Source organism: Tasmannia lanceolata, unplaced genomic scaffold, assembly GCF_043159265.1.
Source record: "Tasmannia lanceolata isolate RefF3 unplaced genomic scaffold, GAP_Taslan_0.1 ptg000005l, whole genome shotgun sequence".
Lineage (NCBI taxonomy): Eukaryota > Viridiplantae > Streptophyta > Magnoliopsida > Canellales > Winteraceae > Tasmannia > Tasmannia lanceolata.
This window is the reverse complement of record NW_027518682.1, coordinates 12,423,797-12,439,145: the sequence shown is the minus strand read 5'-3', so window position 1 is coordinate 12,439,145 and position 15,349 is coordinate 12,423,797. Positions and strand designations below refer to the sequence as shown.

Below are 15,349 nucleotides of genomic sequence, written 5' to 3'. Positions count from 1 at the left end.
TCATTTATATAGTTGGGTCTCATTTATTAAGTGGGACTGTGGGTAGCTCATTATTAAGAGGGGTGTGGGTGGCTCAATTAATCCTAATAGAAACCACACATCCCCAAGTGCCACGAATTGACTAGAGTAATGGTGGATCATAAATTATTCTAACTACCAACACCCTTCAATTTACTCTCCCTATCGATCATCTTTTGTCCTCCCAATTCAATTCGAAAGACCATTTTGTCTTCCTCATCGCTTTCTCTATTTCTTCTATTTTTTAATCTCCACCTTCAACAATTGTATCCGATCACCACCCAGTCAACATTGAAGATGATGAACAACAAGAAGAAGATTTTAGAAAAAAACAGTATGATTAACTTCACATCGGCAAAAAACACTAAAAAAGGGTCCAATTGACAAAAATGAGATCAAATTAAAGTTCAAATCGAATCTAATTGGCAAAAGTATGGTCAAATCGGCGAAAATTAGTTCAAATCGATAAAAAAAAAAAGAAGAGTTCAAACTGATAAAAGTCAAGTCAAATCGACATAAATAGGATCAAAACAGTAAAAATTGAATCAAATTGGCAAAAAATTGGGTGAAAATAAAAAATATATTGTAAAATTGGCAAAAATCATGACAAATAGACAAAAATAGTTAGATTAGCACAAAAATCAAGTCAAATCAACAAAAAACAGGTTAAAGAAATAGAAATTAGGTAAAATGAATTCAAATTGAATTAAATCGACACCAAAAGGGAAATGATAAATGCGCCCCTTTTTATCACCTGGGACACCCAGCTGCAGTGTACGTGGCAATCAGGTCACTTCATTTCTTCAAATGTGAAGTACATCAGTTAACAGATCGGAGGGTTAGGAGCATCCTATGGAGATTATTTTTTGAGAAATGCGCTCATTTACATCGGGGCTCAACAAATGAGCGGTTTAGATCTTCAAAAAAGGTGACCCTCAATGAATTTTCTTATAATAGATTTTATACGATGTCCGACCGTCAAAGTAACAAGGGGGTCAACAAATGAACTGTTTGGGCATCATATAAAAACTCTTCTTATAAATCTCACGGTCGGGCATCATATAAAAACTCTTCTTATAAATACATCTTATACTGGGGCTCAACAAATGAACTGTTTGGATCTTCAAAAAAGGTGACCCTCAATGGATTTTCTTATAAACACATGTTATGTGAGGTCTGTACATATGTGCATGTAGTTGGTTACGATTGTCCAATAGAGATTACTTTTGGGGCATGACTTACTCACATTGGAGCCGAACATATGAATGGATTGGAAATCCCAACAAAGTAGGGTCCACTATATTTTTAAAAAATTATACGCACTACTTGCGGATGCAAATGCCATATACAATGGGGCCTACCTATTATGTGTAGCCAAAAGAAGAGAAACTGATTTTTGGGATGGCCTATTTACATTGAGCCACACCACTACACCAGTTAACTAAATGATTTAAATCTTTGAACAAGGTAGGTCCCACTCTATTTTCTAAACAAGTATGTGCACCCACGTACAGACCATATAACATTTATTTATTTTAAAAACTCATTGGGACCCACCTTGTTTGAAAATCCAAACCGTTCATTTATTTGGTCTCAGTGTAAATAGGCCTTTCCAAAAAAATCATTGGGACCCACCATGTTAAAAAACTCATTGGGACCCACCATGTTCATCCTAAACATGGCTAGAAAGATCACGTGCTTCGGATAAGCCAATCTCATTGGCCTCGCATCATCTTATGACAAACACAAGCGGCCAAGGCATTCCTTAATGGCATTTGGCTGGACTTACGATTGCGTATTGGATCAATGTATCCAAGCACACATACGAGACAAAAGTGGGCCCCAATCTATTCCAAATAGGGAAGTGTTATCAGCACTACTGTATTTTGATGATCGCACTCCTCACTTTATTAAAAGTACCGTATGACCCTCACCGTAGGATGATCCAAACCGTCCTTTAGATAGGCCACAGACTAAATAAGTTTTGCCCCAAAAATTATTTCTATAGTTTGATCCTAACCCTCCGATTATGGAAATGATTTCCGGGGCACAACCTATTTAGGGTGTGGCTCATCTAATGTACAGTTTGGATCATCCTATGGTGCGGACCATACCGTACTTTTAATAAAGTGAGGTGCGCGATCATCTTTCCCTTCTAAATATAGTTTTTTCTAGGTGTCTTTCATCTGTTCTTTCTTTTACGAATGCCCGTTTCTTTCTTTGTAAAATGGGCCTAAAACAAATTTTACATCCATTTTTTCACTTCAAAATAGTCTCGTAAAATTTGTTTTACACTCATTTTACCTGGAAAGCAACATAGCAAAGTCCACTGGAGGGATAAAAAATACTAAGGGCATGCTTGGCAGCCATGAAAAAATATTCTATGAAATATTAGTGGGGCTATTTGTGAGAAATGCAAGGAGAGGGAGGAGAAAGAAAAGCCTCTGAAAAAACAGGGAATACTCGAGTCCACCTGTGTCCTCCCAACTCTCAAGTCTATCCCCCTCCCTCTTTCTATTTCACAATTGGGCCCCTCATGGAATAATTTTTCATGGTTGCCAAACTTGACTTAAAGTCAATGCAGTGTGATTTTGGGGATTCAAAACAATTTTGGAGGGTTTTAGCTTAGAAAAGTTCTAGTAATCTTTTACAACAATTATTATGTGGTCGTTATCAAATGGATGGAAAAGTCTACAGTTGGTGTTTAAAATCGCATCATCTTTGTCATAGATTGGTTTTTTCTCTCTCTCTCTCTCTTCTAAGAGATGAGTATTCAGCGTCCAAACACCATGACACAGGAACACAGAGTTGAGGAAGAGGAAGCAAAATTGGAGCCATCTCCTTTGGCCACTGAAAAGCTCGATGCTGGAGCTTCCTTTGTTCTCAAGTCTAAAGGTACTTATTATTATTTATTTATTTATTTATTTATTATCATCATCATCACCCACTTCTTTTTTTACCACTTGTTTATAATCTCAATATGCTTATTATTTTTATATTATTTTCCAAGTAAAATACAGATTGTTTAAAGGGAAATGATATCTGCGCCGAGTGTTTTTATAAACATGCGCTCCACTTGTTTGGCGTGTAGTATTTAAAGGGTTGTCAGCGGTTCTCAAAAAGCGCTTAAAATCCTTTCGTTCGGAGTGTTTTTCAAGGAATTTAATCGGTGCCTTTGTATATTAACAATACCATACATAGCAGGTTTCAACAGTTTATTTGGCTAAAATACAGGTATTAATCCCAAGGACACCAAAGATTTTGTTTTAATATCAGAAACCAGAGCGGAAACCTCATTTACAACAACAAAGTGAACTCGGAATCATTGAAGCAAAAAATAAAAAAGTGAACCCGGAATCAATGAAGCAAAAAAAACAACGAGAGAACAGAAAATATTTTTTCCCTACTTCGTTGTTAAATTATTTAATTTTTCATTGCGGCAGAGCAAAGAATGCGTTCGGTGATGTAGAAAGTATTGAATACATGGCCCTCTTTGGATGGCTGGAAAAACATTTCCGATGGAAGTTTTATCCTTGGGAATTTGTTTCTTTTCATGATTTTGAGGGAAAAAGAATATAATAATATTTAATTTAGAGGGATATGATCATAAATTGAATGTCCCTGTAAATAAAGATTAAATAGGATTGGTACAAATTATCTTTTTTTGTGTGTTAAAAAGGGGCGCTGATATACTCCCCCCCCCCCCCCCCCCCTCTCGACGGCTGGCTAACGTTAAACGTTAGGATATGTCACTTTCCCACCATTTGACCGGTCTCTCTCTCTCCACACACAACAGGAACAATTGGTTGGCCCAACAGAAACCGTTGGTGGAATGATGAGCCCATCTTTAAACAACGTTGGCCCCTCCCATACCACCGTAGGATAATCCAAACCGTCCATTTGACGGGCCATAAACGTAAATAGGTTGCGTCCCAAAATATCATTTCCATAGGCTGATCCTAGCCTTCCGATCTAAATAGAAACTACATCTTATGCAACCTCTATAGATTGTAGGGTTGTGATCATCCTATGGAAATGATTTTTGGGGCACAACCTATTTACATTGTGGCCCATCAAATGAATGGTTTGGATCATTCTTTGGAGTTGGTCGTAAAGTAACATTAAGGCCCGTCCACAACATAGGACGATCCAAGCCGTCCATGGTTTGGATAATCCTATTGAGTTGGTCGTACAGTAACATTAAGGCCCAATCGTAGGCCCTATCAATTTTTTTCAAATTGAAGCGTACCGTCCACAACATAGGATGATCCAAGTTGTCCATGGTTTGGATCCTCCTATGGTGTGGTTCGTACAGTAACATTAAGGCCCAATTTAGGCCCCACCCATATTTTTGAAAATGAAGTGTACCGTCCAGACCATAGGATGATCCGAGCCGTCCATTTGATGGGCCATAACGTAAATGGATTGTGCCCCCAAAAGGGTTGGCCCATCAAATGAATGGTTTGGATCATCCTGTGGTCGTACGGTAACATTAAGGCTCGTCCACAACATAGGATGATCCAAGCCGTCCATGGTTTGGATAATCCTACGGAGTTGGTCGTACACTAACATTAAGGCCCAATCGCCCCACTGATATTTTTTAAATTGAAGCATACCGTCCACAACATAGGATGATCCGAGCCGTCCATGGTTTGGATCATCCTATGGTGTGGTTCGTACCAATTTAGGCCCCACCCATAATTTTGAAAATGAAATGTACCGTCCATACCATAGGATGATCCGAGCCGTCCATTTGATGGGCCACAATGTAAATAGGTTGTGCTCCAAAAATCATTTCCGTAGGATGATCACAACCCTACAATCTATAGAGGTTGCATAAGATGTAGTTTCTATTTAGATCGGAGGGCCTATGGAAAAATATTTTGGGACACAACCTATTTACGTTTATGGCCCATCAAATGGACGGTTTGGAATATCCTATGGTCTGGTATGGGCGGGTTGTGTGTGTGTGGAGAGAGAGAGACCGGTCAAATGGTGGGAATACGTTAGCCAGCCGTCAAGGAGGAGGGGCGGGGGGCAGGGAGAATATCAGCGCCCGTAAAAAAGTATCTAATTTTACAAATATTTCTTTCCTTTCCAAACTTTTCCAGCAAATTTACTGAAAGGGTGTATAACACACACACACAAATTGGCATTCCAAACAATGATTAAAACTGGATGGCATGTACAGGAAGAGTTCATTCTATGGAAATGATTTTTGGGGCACAACCTATATGTGTTGTGGCCCATTAAATGAACCGTTTGGATCATCTTGTGCTGTGGGCTGGACCTCCATTTTTTTTTATTTTTAAAAGGGGGTGAATTCATCATAGAAGGGGATGAATTTATCACCGTGGATGGCATGTACAGGATGAGATCATCCTACAGATGTTTTTTGGGAACAACCTGTATACATTCTGGCCCATTAATGGACGGTTTGGATCATCCTACGGTGTGGTATGTACCTGCATTATAAAAATAAAAAAGAGGTGAATTTATCACTGCTCTACTTTTAATCTCTCTACAATAACAGAGCATCAACGAACCTAACACTCTTACCTCTATTAAAAAACCCTAAATAAGAAAGTCACTCTACACTCATTTTGGCCTTATCTGCGGCTATTTTAACGGAAATTGCCTTTTACGAAAGATAATTACTAAACAATCATACTCTATCTCAATCGAAACGCAGAGAACTTATTTTTTAGTCATTCTCTTAAAAACCAATCCAAACCTCCAAATTTTCATTATTCTGTGCGAAACCTAAAATAAGAAACAGCACCCATCCTTGTTTTCACCCAAATACGAATAATTTTTCACCTAAATAGTAATAGCACTCATCCATTGGCTTTTCTTACCTGTCTTTTAGTGGAGGTGGAAGATTGAGAGACAAAAAGTCCGCATTACAGATTAAACTTGTAAAGAAGAAGAAATTAGTAAGTAAAGTAACCTGTAAAGAGAAGCAAAAGAATGGAATGGAATGAAAATGGAGAAAACCACAAACCCAAAATTACAAAGGAGAAAGAGTTCTATGAAAAATAGGAACTGCAGAAGTACGTATTGTATATTGATTAGAACTGGAATGTATGGCTTTTGGGTGTGTTTGGAATTCCAAAAAAGCTACCGTTTCAAATGGTGGAGAGAGACGAAAAGCCATGCGTTTTGAGAGAGTGAGACTTTGAGAGAGAGGTAGAGATTTTCAGAGGATTTATTTGCTAAATTAAAGGGATGTTACAGGCTAATTAAAGAACACGTGGAGGTGAATAGATACAAAGGGATTATTTGGTGGATTTACCTGCTAACTTAAAGGGATATTATTGGCAATGTGATGTGATTGAATGGAAACGTGGAGGTGATGGTAATTATATACATAGGATTAGGGACTAATCGTGAACTTGATCTTTTGAAAACTTGTTTTATAAAAAACGGGATAAAGGAGGGGCTGACACGTGGCACGGGACGAAGAAAAATTAGTATTCTAAAAAACTATCTATAACCCTCTCTCTTTCTACGGAATTGCAATTTTTTTTTATAATTTCGTGTGTATATTCATAAAAGTCCAATAGGCTACTCTTTATAAATATAGCGTGTATCTAATCTATACACGCAACTTCTATGTATCGTCTCTTTTAAGAGACAGAAAAATATACAAGCCAGTTCTGCGTATAGACCCTTAATTTAAGGTAATATTTCAATTCCTTGATTTTAGCCTTAATCAATCCTTGATTTTTGGCCATTTTTCCATTCCTTGATTTTAGGCATTTTAAATTCCGGGTGCCACATCCCCTTAACAGGTTTTTAAATTTCGTTATTAAGGTTACGTGTGAAACGGTGTGCCACATCCCCCTTAATGCGTTATTAAATTTCGGAATGTAGTGGGGGTGACACGTGGCGCAGCCTCAGCTTCTCACATTCAGCTAAGTAAAGCTGAATGTAGGAAGCTGAATGTGGGAAGCTGAGACTGCGCCACGTGTCACCCCCACTGCATTCCGAAATTTAATAACGCATTAAGGAGATGTGGCACACCGTTTCACCCGTATTTCTCTATCACACGTAACCTTAATAACGAAATTTAAAAACGTGTTAAGGGGATGTGGCACCCAGAATTTAAAACGCCTAAAATCAAGGAATGGAAATATCGCCAAAAATCAAGGATTGATTAAAATAATATATGTCCAGATTAAATCTCCTAAAATAGTAAAATACGCTTCTTATTTTGGATTTGAAAAAAAGATGCTAAAATCTAGGAATGATAATTTCGCTTAAAATTAAAGGTCTATACACAAAACTGTCGTGTATATTTTTCTCTCTCTTAAAAGAGACGATACATAGAAGTTGTGTGTATAGATTAGATACACGATATATTTATGGAGAGTAATGCCTATTGGACTTCTGTGAATAGATACACACAAATTTTTTTTTTTTTTTTTTGCAAGTCTGTAGGTAGAGAGAGGGTTATAGATAGTTTTTTAGAATACTAATTTTTCTTCGATGCACGAGACTGCAACTGGTTTAAATTGATAGGCATGGAAACGTGCTAAAGCCAGTGAAGTTGGAAGTTGACTTTGTGGGCATAAATATGTTAAGGGTGAACCCGTGAAATCAAAACTTAAAGTTATGAAAATATACTTTTGGTATGGTAAAATTGATAATAATTGAGCATACAGTGTTCGGGCTAATATATTTTATTAGCCATCACAAGATCGTCCACTATCTGATCCCGCTGTAATCACTTGAATCTAGTCCCTTGATAAATGGGTGATGAATAAGAGATCCTTTGGTAAGTGCTATATTCGCCCCCTTTTATTCCTTGGGCCACCCCTTTGAGTGTGTATGGTTGCACGATAGCCAGGAGGACTAACAGGTTTTGTTTGGCATTTGGCACCACATCATCAAAGCTCTTTTTGGTTGCCAGTATAGCATTGAAATCCCTGGAGACTCCGATAGATATCTCATGGGCTGGCTACTCATTGCATGTCTGATGATGTGTCACTCTTGTCTCCTTATCATATCTAAGCCCAAAACCATAAAAGAGGTGGAATTTTGCTTGGATTTCTTGGGGAGGATGCCTCTCTCTTTCTCTCTCTCCCTCTCTCTCTAGGGAACAGTGTGTACATAGTCGGCCCCACCATCGATTGATCTTAACCATCCATTTGATAGGCATTGCTTTTGATCTCTTATGGCCTAAAAAATCATGCCAATCATTCAATCATAGCATCTCATAATGTGAATCTATGTCTGCTTTGCAGGTTCATGGCTACACTGCAGTTATCACTTGACAACTTCAATTGCTGGCCCACCAATTTTGAGCCTGCCCTTTGCATTTGCATTTCTGGGTTGGGTGGCCGGAGTTGTGTGCCTGACTTTGGGAGCACTTGTAACCTTCTATTCTTACAATCTCATCTCTCTCGTCCTCGAACACCATGCCAAGCTTGGCCATCGCCATCTTCGCTTCAAGGACATGGCCCATGATATTTTAGGTAATTAGGAAAGGATCCTATGTAGCTAAATGATTGTGACTGTTTTCTACGTGGAGAGTGTTGGGACCTGGGCAAAACTCACCCTTAAAAGCTAACAGTTAAGGGGAGGGTGCCAAGTTCTTATAAGCTCTTCCACATCCATTACTTTTCTAATGTGGGATATGTTGCTTTCGCGTAGAACACCCAACAGATATCATGCTATAGGACTTATTTTATCCTTGGATAGGCTTTCTAAGGTATATACCATATAAACAGGGTAGCCAGGAGGGTGCAACTCTGTTCAATTTTTGGGAAATTGGGTTGAGCTTTTACCATAGAATCAGGTCAGGTTTCGGTTGATTCTAATTCATTTGTTAGCCACAGCTCAACCTGACCAAGCTCAAGTTGCACTGCTAGTAGCCAATCCCAAGTATTATTTAAGAAAAAATTACCCAGTAGCCGATCCAAAAACCAACTTATCCAAGGATATCTATCCCCATGGGGAACAGCCCCATTTTATGATGTTTGTGTGAATCAACGAATTACTCCTTAGCTTAAGCTGTTGGAGTTGGTATTATTTGACACTCCCCCTCACTTGTGGCCCCTTTTTTTTGGGTTGGCCTTACACATGGGCTTTTAATATCTAGGAGTTGAAATAAACATGTTTTTCCTTTTTTGATATAAGGTAGGATGGGAACATAGATCAAAGTTGAATTAAAAAAAAAAAAAGGGATGGGCCATTCAGTGAGAGTCTTGAACCCAGAACCTGTAGCTCTGATATTATGTGAAACAACCAATGACTCCAATAGGTTAAGCTGTTGGAGTTGGTGTTATTTAATCATTTATACTTCAACAGATTGGCCTGTGGAAGAGGGCGTTTATCCTTAAGCCAGCAAGCAGTTATACATATGTCCCAATACCTAGTGATTTAGATCATTAATCGAGTGGGTGAACTCACCGTAGATGGGCCAATATCCACAAACCCTCCACGTTTGGGTGATTTAAACATGTATAATGTGGATTAAACTAATGATGTTTGTGGATTGGAAGGACCCAAATGGGGCCGTTATTTTGTAGGTCCAATTCAATTTGCAGTATGCTATGCTGCAGTTGTCATTTGCACTCTTTTAGGAGGACAAAGCATGAAGGTTAGTGACTTATTCTTGTGTTGGATTAGAAAGCTAAATACAAGAAAACTTCTGCAAAGTAAAATGTAAGTAAGGAAATAAATTGTCGAAAAATTAAGAAACAATGGAAGTATTAATATCTTTGAAAAACTATATAAAAATATTTTTGTTTAAATTAATGTTTAAAATCTTTGAATGATTATCATTAAAAGACTATAGAAAAACTGAAAAAAATCAGTATAAACTAGACATATTCTAATCTATCTTAGAAAACATGTTGTGCCTCATCTATTTATGGGAAATGAAATTTCCAATATTTCCACCCTCTTTAGTTTGTCTTTTCCTAAAGTGATAATATTCCAGTCTCTTTTCTCTGACTTTTTCCTGAAAATAGTCATTTTTAGCAAAAGAAAAACCGAAGGGGGTGGGAAAAATACATATTGGCAAATATTTCAAACATTAGTTCAACTCATGGTTAACGGTGATTGAGGAGGAAGATGATAATGATCTATCTTGTAGGCCATTTACTTACTCTCAAACCCAAATGGAGCCATGAAGCTTTACGAATTCGTTGCCATCTTAGGAGTTCTGATGCTGGTTTTGGCTCAAATCCCATCTTTTCACTCCCTAAGGCACATCAACCTCGTCTCTTTGCTTCTCTCTCTAGCTTACAGTGCTTGTGCCACAGCTGGTTCCATTTACGTAGGTAAAGAAATAAATTGCAAGGTTCCATTTTGTTTTTGTAATTTATTAGCCTTTTCATGGAATAATGTTCTCACAGGGAGCTCTTCAAAGGCATCACCAAAGGACTATTCCATAAAAGGTGACCCAACAGATCGCTTGTTTGGTATCTTCAATGCTCTTGCCATCATTGCTACAGCATTTGGGAGTGGGATCATTCCAGAAATACAGGTTTTTTTAACATCTTTCCCTTTTAAAATTCCTCATATCGGTGAGAAATGATCCATTGTGAGACACCCACAATAAATTCTTGGGACAATATATATGGTGTGAGAGATGAAAAGAAACAGAAACAGATGATCAAGTTATTTCTGTTGGAGAATGTGGATGGAGATTGTGGGAAAAAAGAAATGGAATGAGATGCTGCAAGGCGATATTTGCCCCCGCCAATAGTGTGCAAGAGGAACTACGAATTCACCTCCAAGATACAGTGAAGCCCTGTGAATCCTTCACCAGATGTTTGCTGACGTTTTTTTACTAAACGGAGTCCCGAATCATCTTTGGAATAAACAATTATGTGAGTCTGCAGTGACTGTTTTTGCAGAAGAACAATATACGAGGATTTTTCTGTATAAACGGAGACAAGTCCCGAATCATCTTTGGAATAGACAAGTATGTGAGTCTGCAGTGACTGTTTTTGCAAAATAACAATATACGAGAATGAATCTTGAGGAAAAACGTAAAGAATGATTTTTCAAAGGCTTTCAAGAGAGTGAACTTGCTTTGGAGGATTTTCGTATGTTATAGTAAATGGCATGTTTATGCTCTATTCATGGAGCTTCCGGTGGCTTTTCTGTTTGAATTGCACCTTTTCAAGGCACCTTATCAGAGCGGGATGAAATCTGAACATTAGATCGCGCCCATCCGTGATTCTACGGCCGAGATCGATCCCGGACTGACTGTTGGTTTATGTAAAACCTCCGTGCTCCAATCGCTCCTTGCAACGTGTATCAAAAAACGCCGCAGCGTGGGTCCACCGTTTCAAAACCCATCGTACAAAAAAGCAATAGTGAGAAGTAGGAGAAACTTTATATACCCCTCTCCAACTTTTGTAGTTTCCAATGTGGGACTATTCTCACAAAGCATTGTCCCCTCTTTTCAAAAGCACCCACTTTACAAATGAAACACTCTCATTAGAAAACCTTTTCAAAACCATTTTATTTTGAAAATACTCTTAACTGTTTCATAACTTCAAGTATCAAAAATAAATAAAATTTGAATCAAAAACAAAAAAACTAATAAAATTACTAGTAGTTGGTGATCTAATTTAAGCAGATAAGAGAACTCAATTTCTAACAACTAAATATTCATTAATTTACTGGAAACTATTGGGCTATGTTGTTCACACGGGAGTGCCCTTTAAGAGGCTTCTCCATCACAATGTATGATCTGCTTCTTCTTTTTTCAATGTATGCTCTGTTTCTGTTGGTAATTTATAAAGGATAGCACTGACCCATTTCTTTTGCAGGCTACTCTAGCACCTCCAACCAAGGGGAAGATGTTCAGGGGACTTTGTGTCTGTTATGTGGTGATAACAGTAACTTTCTTCAGTGTCGCCATCGCGGGCTACTGGGCGTTTGGTAATCTGGCAGATGGAACCATTCTCGGCAACTTACTGATTGATGGGAAGCCTCTGGTACCTATATGGTTTCTTTTCATGACCAATGTCTTCACTCTACTGCAAGTGGCAATTGTGGGTGTGGTAAGTAGACAAAATAACCCACATTGAGCGCCTTTTATGGAGAACATGGTTTCACATGTTCCATTCTTTTCTGGCTCCTCTCCCACAAAAAACTAAGTTAGAATAAATACTATTTAACTTCTACTAACCACCAATTAACCCAATGTGGCCAACTACACCCAAGAGTGGGTGAAAATGCAAAACATCTGATTGATTAGAAGTACTGAATTGTCTAACAATCCTGCAACTGAAAGAAAAAACAATGGTTCATATACAAGGGGGCAAAAGCCCACTATTCAGGCAGTTAGAAACATCCAATCAATACAATTTTTTTGTTCCGTGGCCTATACGGACTGACCTCCTTCAATTAGCAATTAATCTCAATAATTCCTGAAGCTAATTTTCACCAATTCCATTGCTTGATTCAGGTTTACTTGCAACCAACAAACGTGGTGTTTGAACGGAAGTTCGCCGACCCAAAGAAGAGTGAGTTCTCTATTCGCAATGTCGTTCCTAGGTTGATTTCCCGATCATTTTCAGTTGTTGTAGCCACAATTCTCGCTGCAATGTTTCCTTTCTTTGGAGACATAAGTGCTGTGATTGGAGCTTTTGGTATCATGCCTCTTGACTTTGTTTTGCCTGTGGTGTTCTATAATGTGACCTTCAAGCCATCGAAACGGAGTCTAATTTTCTGGGTTAACATCACAATTGCTTCAGTGTTTTCAGTTGTAGGTGTAATTGGAGCAGTTTCTTCAGTTCGACAAGTAATTCTAGATGCGAAAACATATCGCCTCTTTGCTAATGTATAAGAACAATTGACAATCAACACAATAATCCAAATGTTGGTATGTTGGTGTGTGAGTGTGTTCTGTTTCGGGTATGGATTAGATAGTAATGCAATCTTAATTATGATTTACATAGCTTCTTCAAGGAGACTTTTGCCTACTCCATTCATAGTCCTCAATCAACCAATCCGTCTTTTTTCAAAGGTAACATATATTAAAAAAAGGAACAATTACCAATGAGAGACAAAGATTAGACGGAATTATCAACAGGACCCATGCTTTTCAGAAATTACCAAAGAGGGACAAAAGAGGTCTCGTCAGTAAAAACTTGACGAAAATGCCCTTTGGCATTTACAACACATTTTCACCTTGTTTTTTCATTCTTCCCTCTTCTTTTACTTTTTCATTTTCACCTTTTTTTTTATTTTTTACCCTACTAGTTATCTTCCTCCTTGTTCAGCCACCATTGTTGCTGGCAAGTCCTGAACTTGAAAGTTGAGTTCTTACCATCTATCTCTCTGTATCTAGGCTTTGTTTTTTTTTTTTTTTTAAGGTTTTGCACTATTTTACATTCCTCTGTTTCTGATTTATCTTGTTTAGGATTTAAGTGGTTTATATTTTAGGGTGTGTTCTGGAGATAATGCATGGATGGCTTCACTCACTTTTTGGAAGACAAGTGGTTGTATAAGAAAATTTTGAGGTAATACATGAATGGATGGCTACAAATTTTTTGATGTATTTAGTTTTTTTTTGTAATTCACGAATTGGGATGTAATACATGAAGCACATTTAATGAATACAAAATCCATTTCTTTTATTATTTCTATCATGAGCAGAATTGTAATGTCATTAGAAGAGTTGCTATAGGAAAGGGGTTTCGTAGCAGAAGGGGTTTATCAACTCTCTAGAAGAGGGTTAGCAACTCTCAAAAGTAGGGTTACCAATTTCCGAATGGGCCTATCAAGTGCCTGAAAATTGGCCGAGGGTACTGGAGTTTTAGAAGGGGGTTTTCAAGTCTCTGGGATTGGGGTTATCTAGTATCAAAAATGGGGTTACCAATTTCCGAATGGGCTTATCAAGTCCCTGAAAATTGGCCGAGGGTACTGGAGTTTTGGAAGGGGGTTTTCAAGTCTTTGTGATTGGGGTTATCTAGTATAAAAATGGGGTTACCAATTTCCGAATGGGCTTATCAAGTCCCTGAAAATTGGCCATGGGTACTGGAGTTTTGGAAGGGGGTTTTAAGTCTTTGGGATTGGGGTTATCTAATATCAAAATGGGGTTACTAATTTCCGAATGGCTTATTAAGTCCCAAAAAATTGGCTAAGGGTGCTGGAGTTTTGGAAGGGGGTTTTCAAGTCTTTGGGATTGAGATTATCTAGTATCAATATGGGATTACTAATTTCCGAATGGGCTTATCAAGTCCCAGAAAATTGACCAAAGGTAATGGAGTTTTGGAAGGGGGTTTTCAAGTCTCTGGAATTGGGGTTATCCAGTGTCAAAATGAGGTTACCAATTTCCGAGTGCGCTTATCAAGTCCCTTATGAACACGTTTTTGCTTAATGTTTTTTTCACTGGTTCATTTTCACTGTTTTTTCTTTCTACCCTATGAATCATCTTCCTCATCCGCCATTGAAAGGGAGAAGGAGAAAAGCAAACCCTAAAACAAATGAAAAACAAACCTAGATACAGAGAGATAGATGGCAATGAACTCACGTTTTAAGTATTCGAGACTTGCCAGCAACAATGGTGGTTGAACGATGAGGAAGATGACTAGTTGGGTAAAAAATAAAGTTGAAAATGGAAAAGTTAAAAAAAAAAAAAAAAGGAGGAAATAAGAGGGAAAAGTGGAAAAGCAAAACGTGTTGCTTAAGAAAAAGGCATTTCCGTCCAACTTTTACTGACAATACCTTTTTTGTCCCTCATTGATAATTTCAGAAAAGCATGGGTCCTATTGATAATTCTGCCTAATTTTTGTTCCCCATTGGTAATTGCTCGTTAAAAAAAAATGCATCCTTTGTACAGTTTAATTCCTCTAACCAATTACACAACAATAAAGAAAGTAAAGTCACTCACGTATATAAAATCCCTACAAAAGTTATGGGCTTCTAGCATACTTGTAGCATCCATGCCTAGAATGATACCAGCTAGCTGATAAGGGACAGGGTTAATTTGATCGCATTTTATGAATGAAACAACTAAATAAATTTCATAAAAACTAAATACTTTTGTAGGGATTTATATAATTATTTTAGAAAATGTATTATTATTTTAGAAATGAAAAATATTCTAAAAACTCCTACTATTTTTACACACGGAACACTCTATAGGATGATCCAAACGGTCGTAAATAGGCTGTGGCCCAAAAATCATTTCTATAGGATGATCCTAGCCCTCCGATATGTAGACTAGAGGTTTCCATTCCTCTACAGATCAGAGGGTTGGAATCATCCAATAGAAATAATTTTATTTTATTTTATTTTTTTAGGCAAAACTTATTTACTATTAAAGTCTAAAAGATAAATAACGCCTTTCTCCAAC

General features: G+C 37.7%; 1 protein-coding gene across 3 annotated transcripts; it reads left to right on the top strand.

Moving 5' to 3' along the window:
* Window positions 1–2,456: 2,456 nt before the first annotated feature.
* Window positions 2,457–12,942, top strand: LOC143877521 (GABA transporter 1-like). 3 transcript variants are annotated; one of them, XM_077379605.1, is made up of 7 exons: window positions 2,457–2,913; window positions 8,268–8,498; window positions 9,588–9,625; window positions 10,124–10,310; window positions 10,386–10,516; window positions 11,814–12,047; window positions 12,455–12,942. In XM_077379605.1, the coding sequence occupies exons 1-7, from the start codon at window positions 2,784–2,786 to the stop codon at window positions 12,833–12,835; spliced, it is 1,332 nt and encodes a 443-aa protein (XP_077235720.1). In that variant the 5' UTR covers window positions 2,457–2,783; the 3' UTR covers window positions 12,836–12,942. The 3 variants fall into 3 exon arrangements, with proteins under 3 accessions (XP_077235720.1, XP_077235718.1, XP_077235717.1); XM_077379603.1 differs by having other exon boundaries at window positions 9,555–9,625; XM_077379602.1 differs by having other exon boundaries at window positions 2,459–2,913; window positions 9,528–9,625.
* Window positions 12,943–15,349: the final 2,407 nt, after the last annotated feature.

Coding starts and splice junctions, on each gene's coding strand:
- LOC143877521 (XM_077379602.1), top strand. CDS start 2,784: ATGAGTATTCAGCGTCCAAACACCATGACACAGGAACACAGAGTTGAG. Junction 10,517..11,813: donor GGATCATTCCAGAAATACAG/GTTTTTTTAACA, acceptor TTTCTTTTGCAG/GCTACTCTAGCACCTCCAAC. Junction 12,048..12,454: donor AAGTGGCAATTGTGGGTGTG/GTAAGTAGACAA, acceptor TGCTTGATTCAG/GTTTACTTGCAACCAACAAA.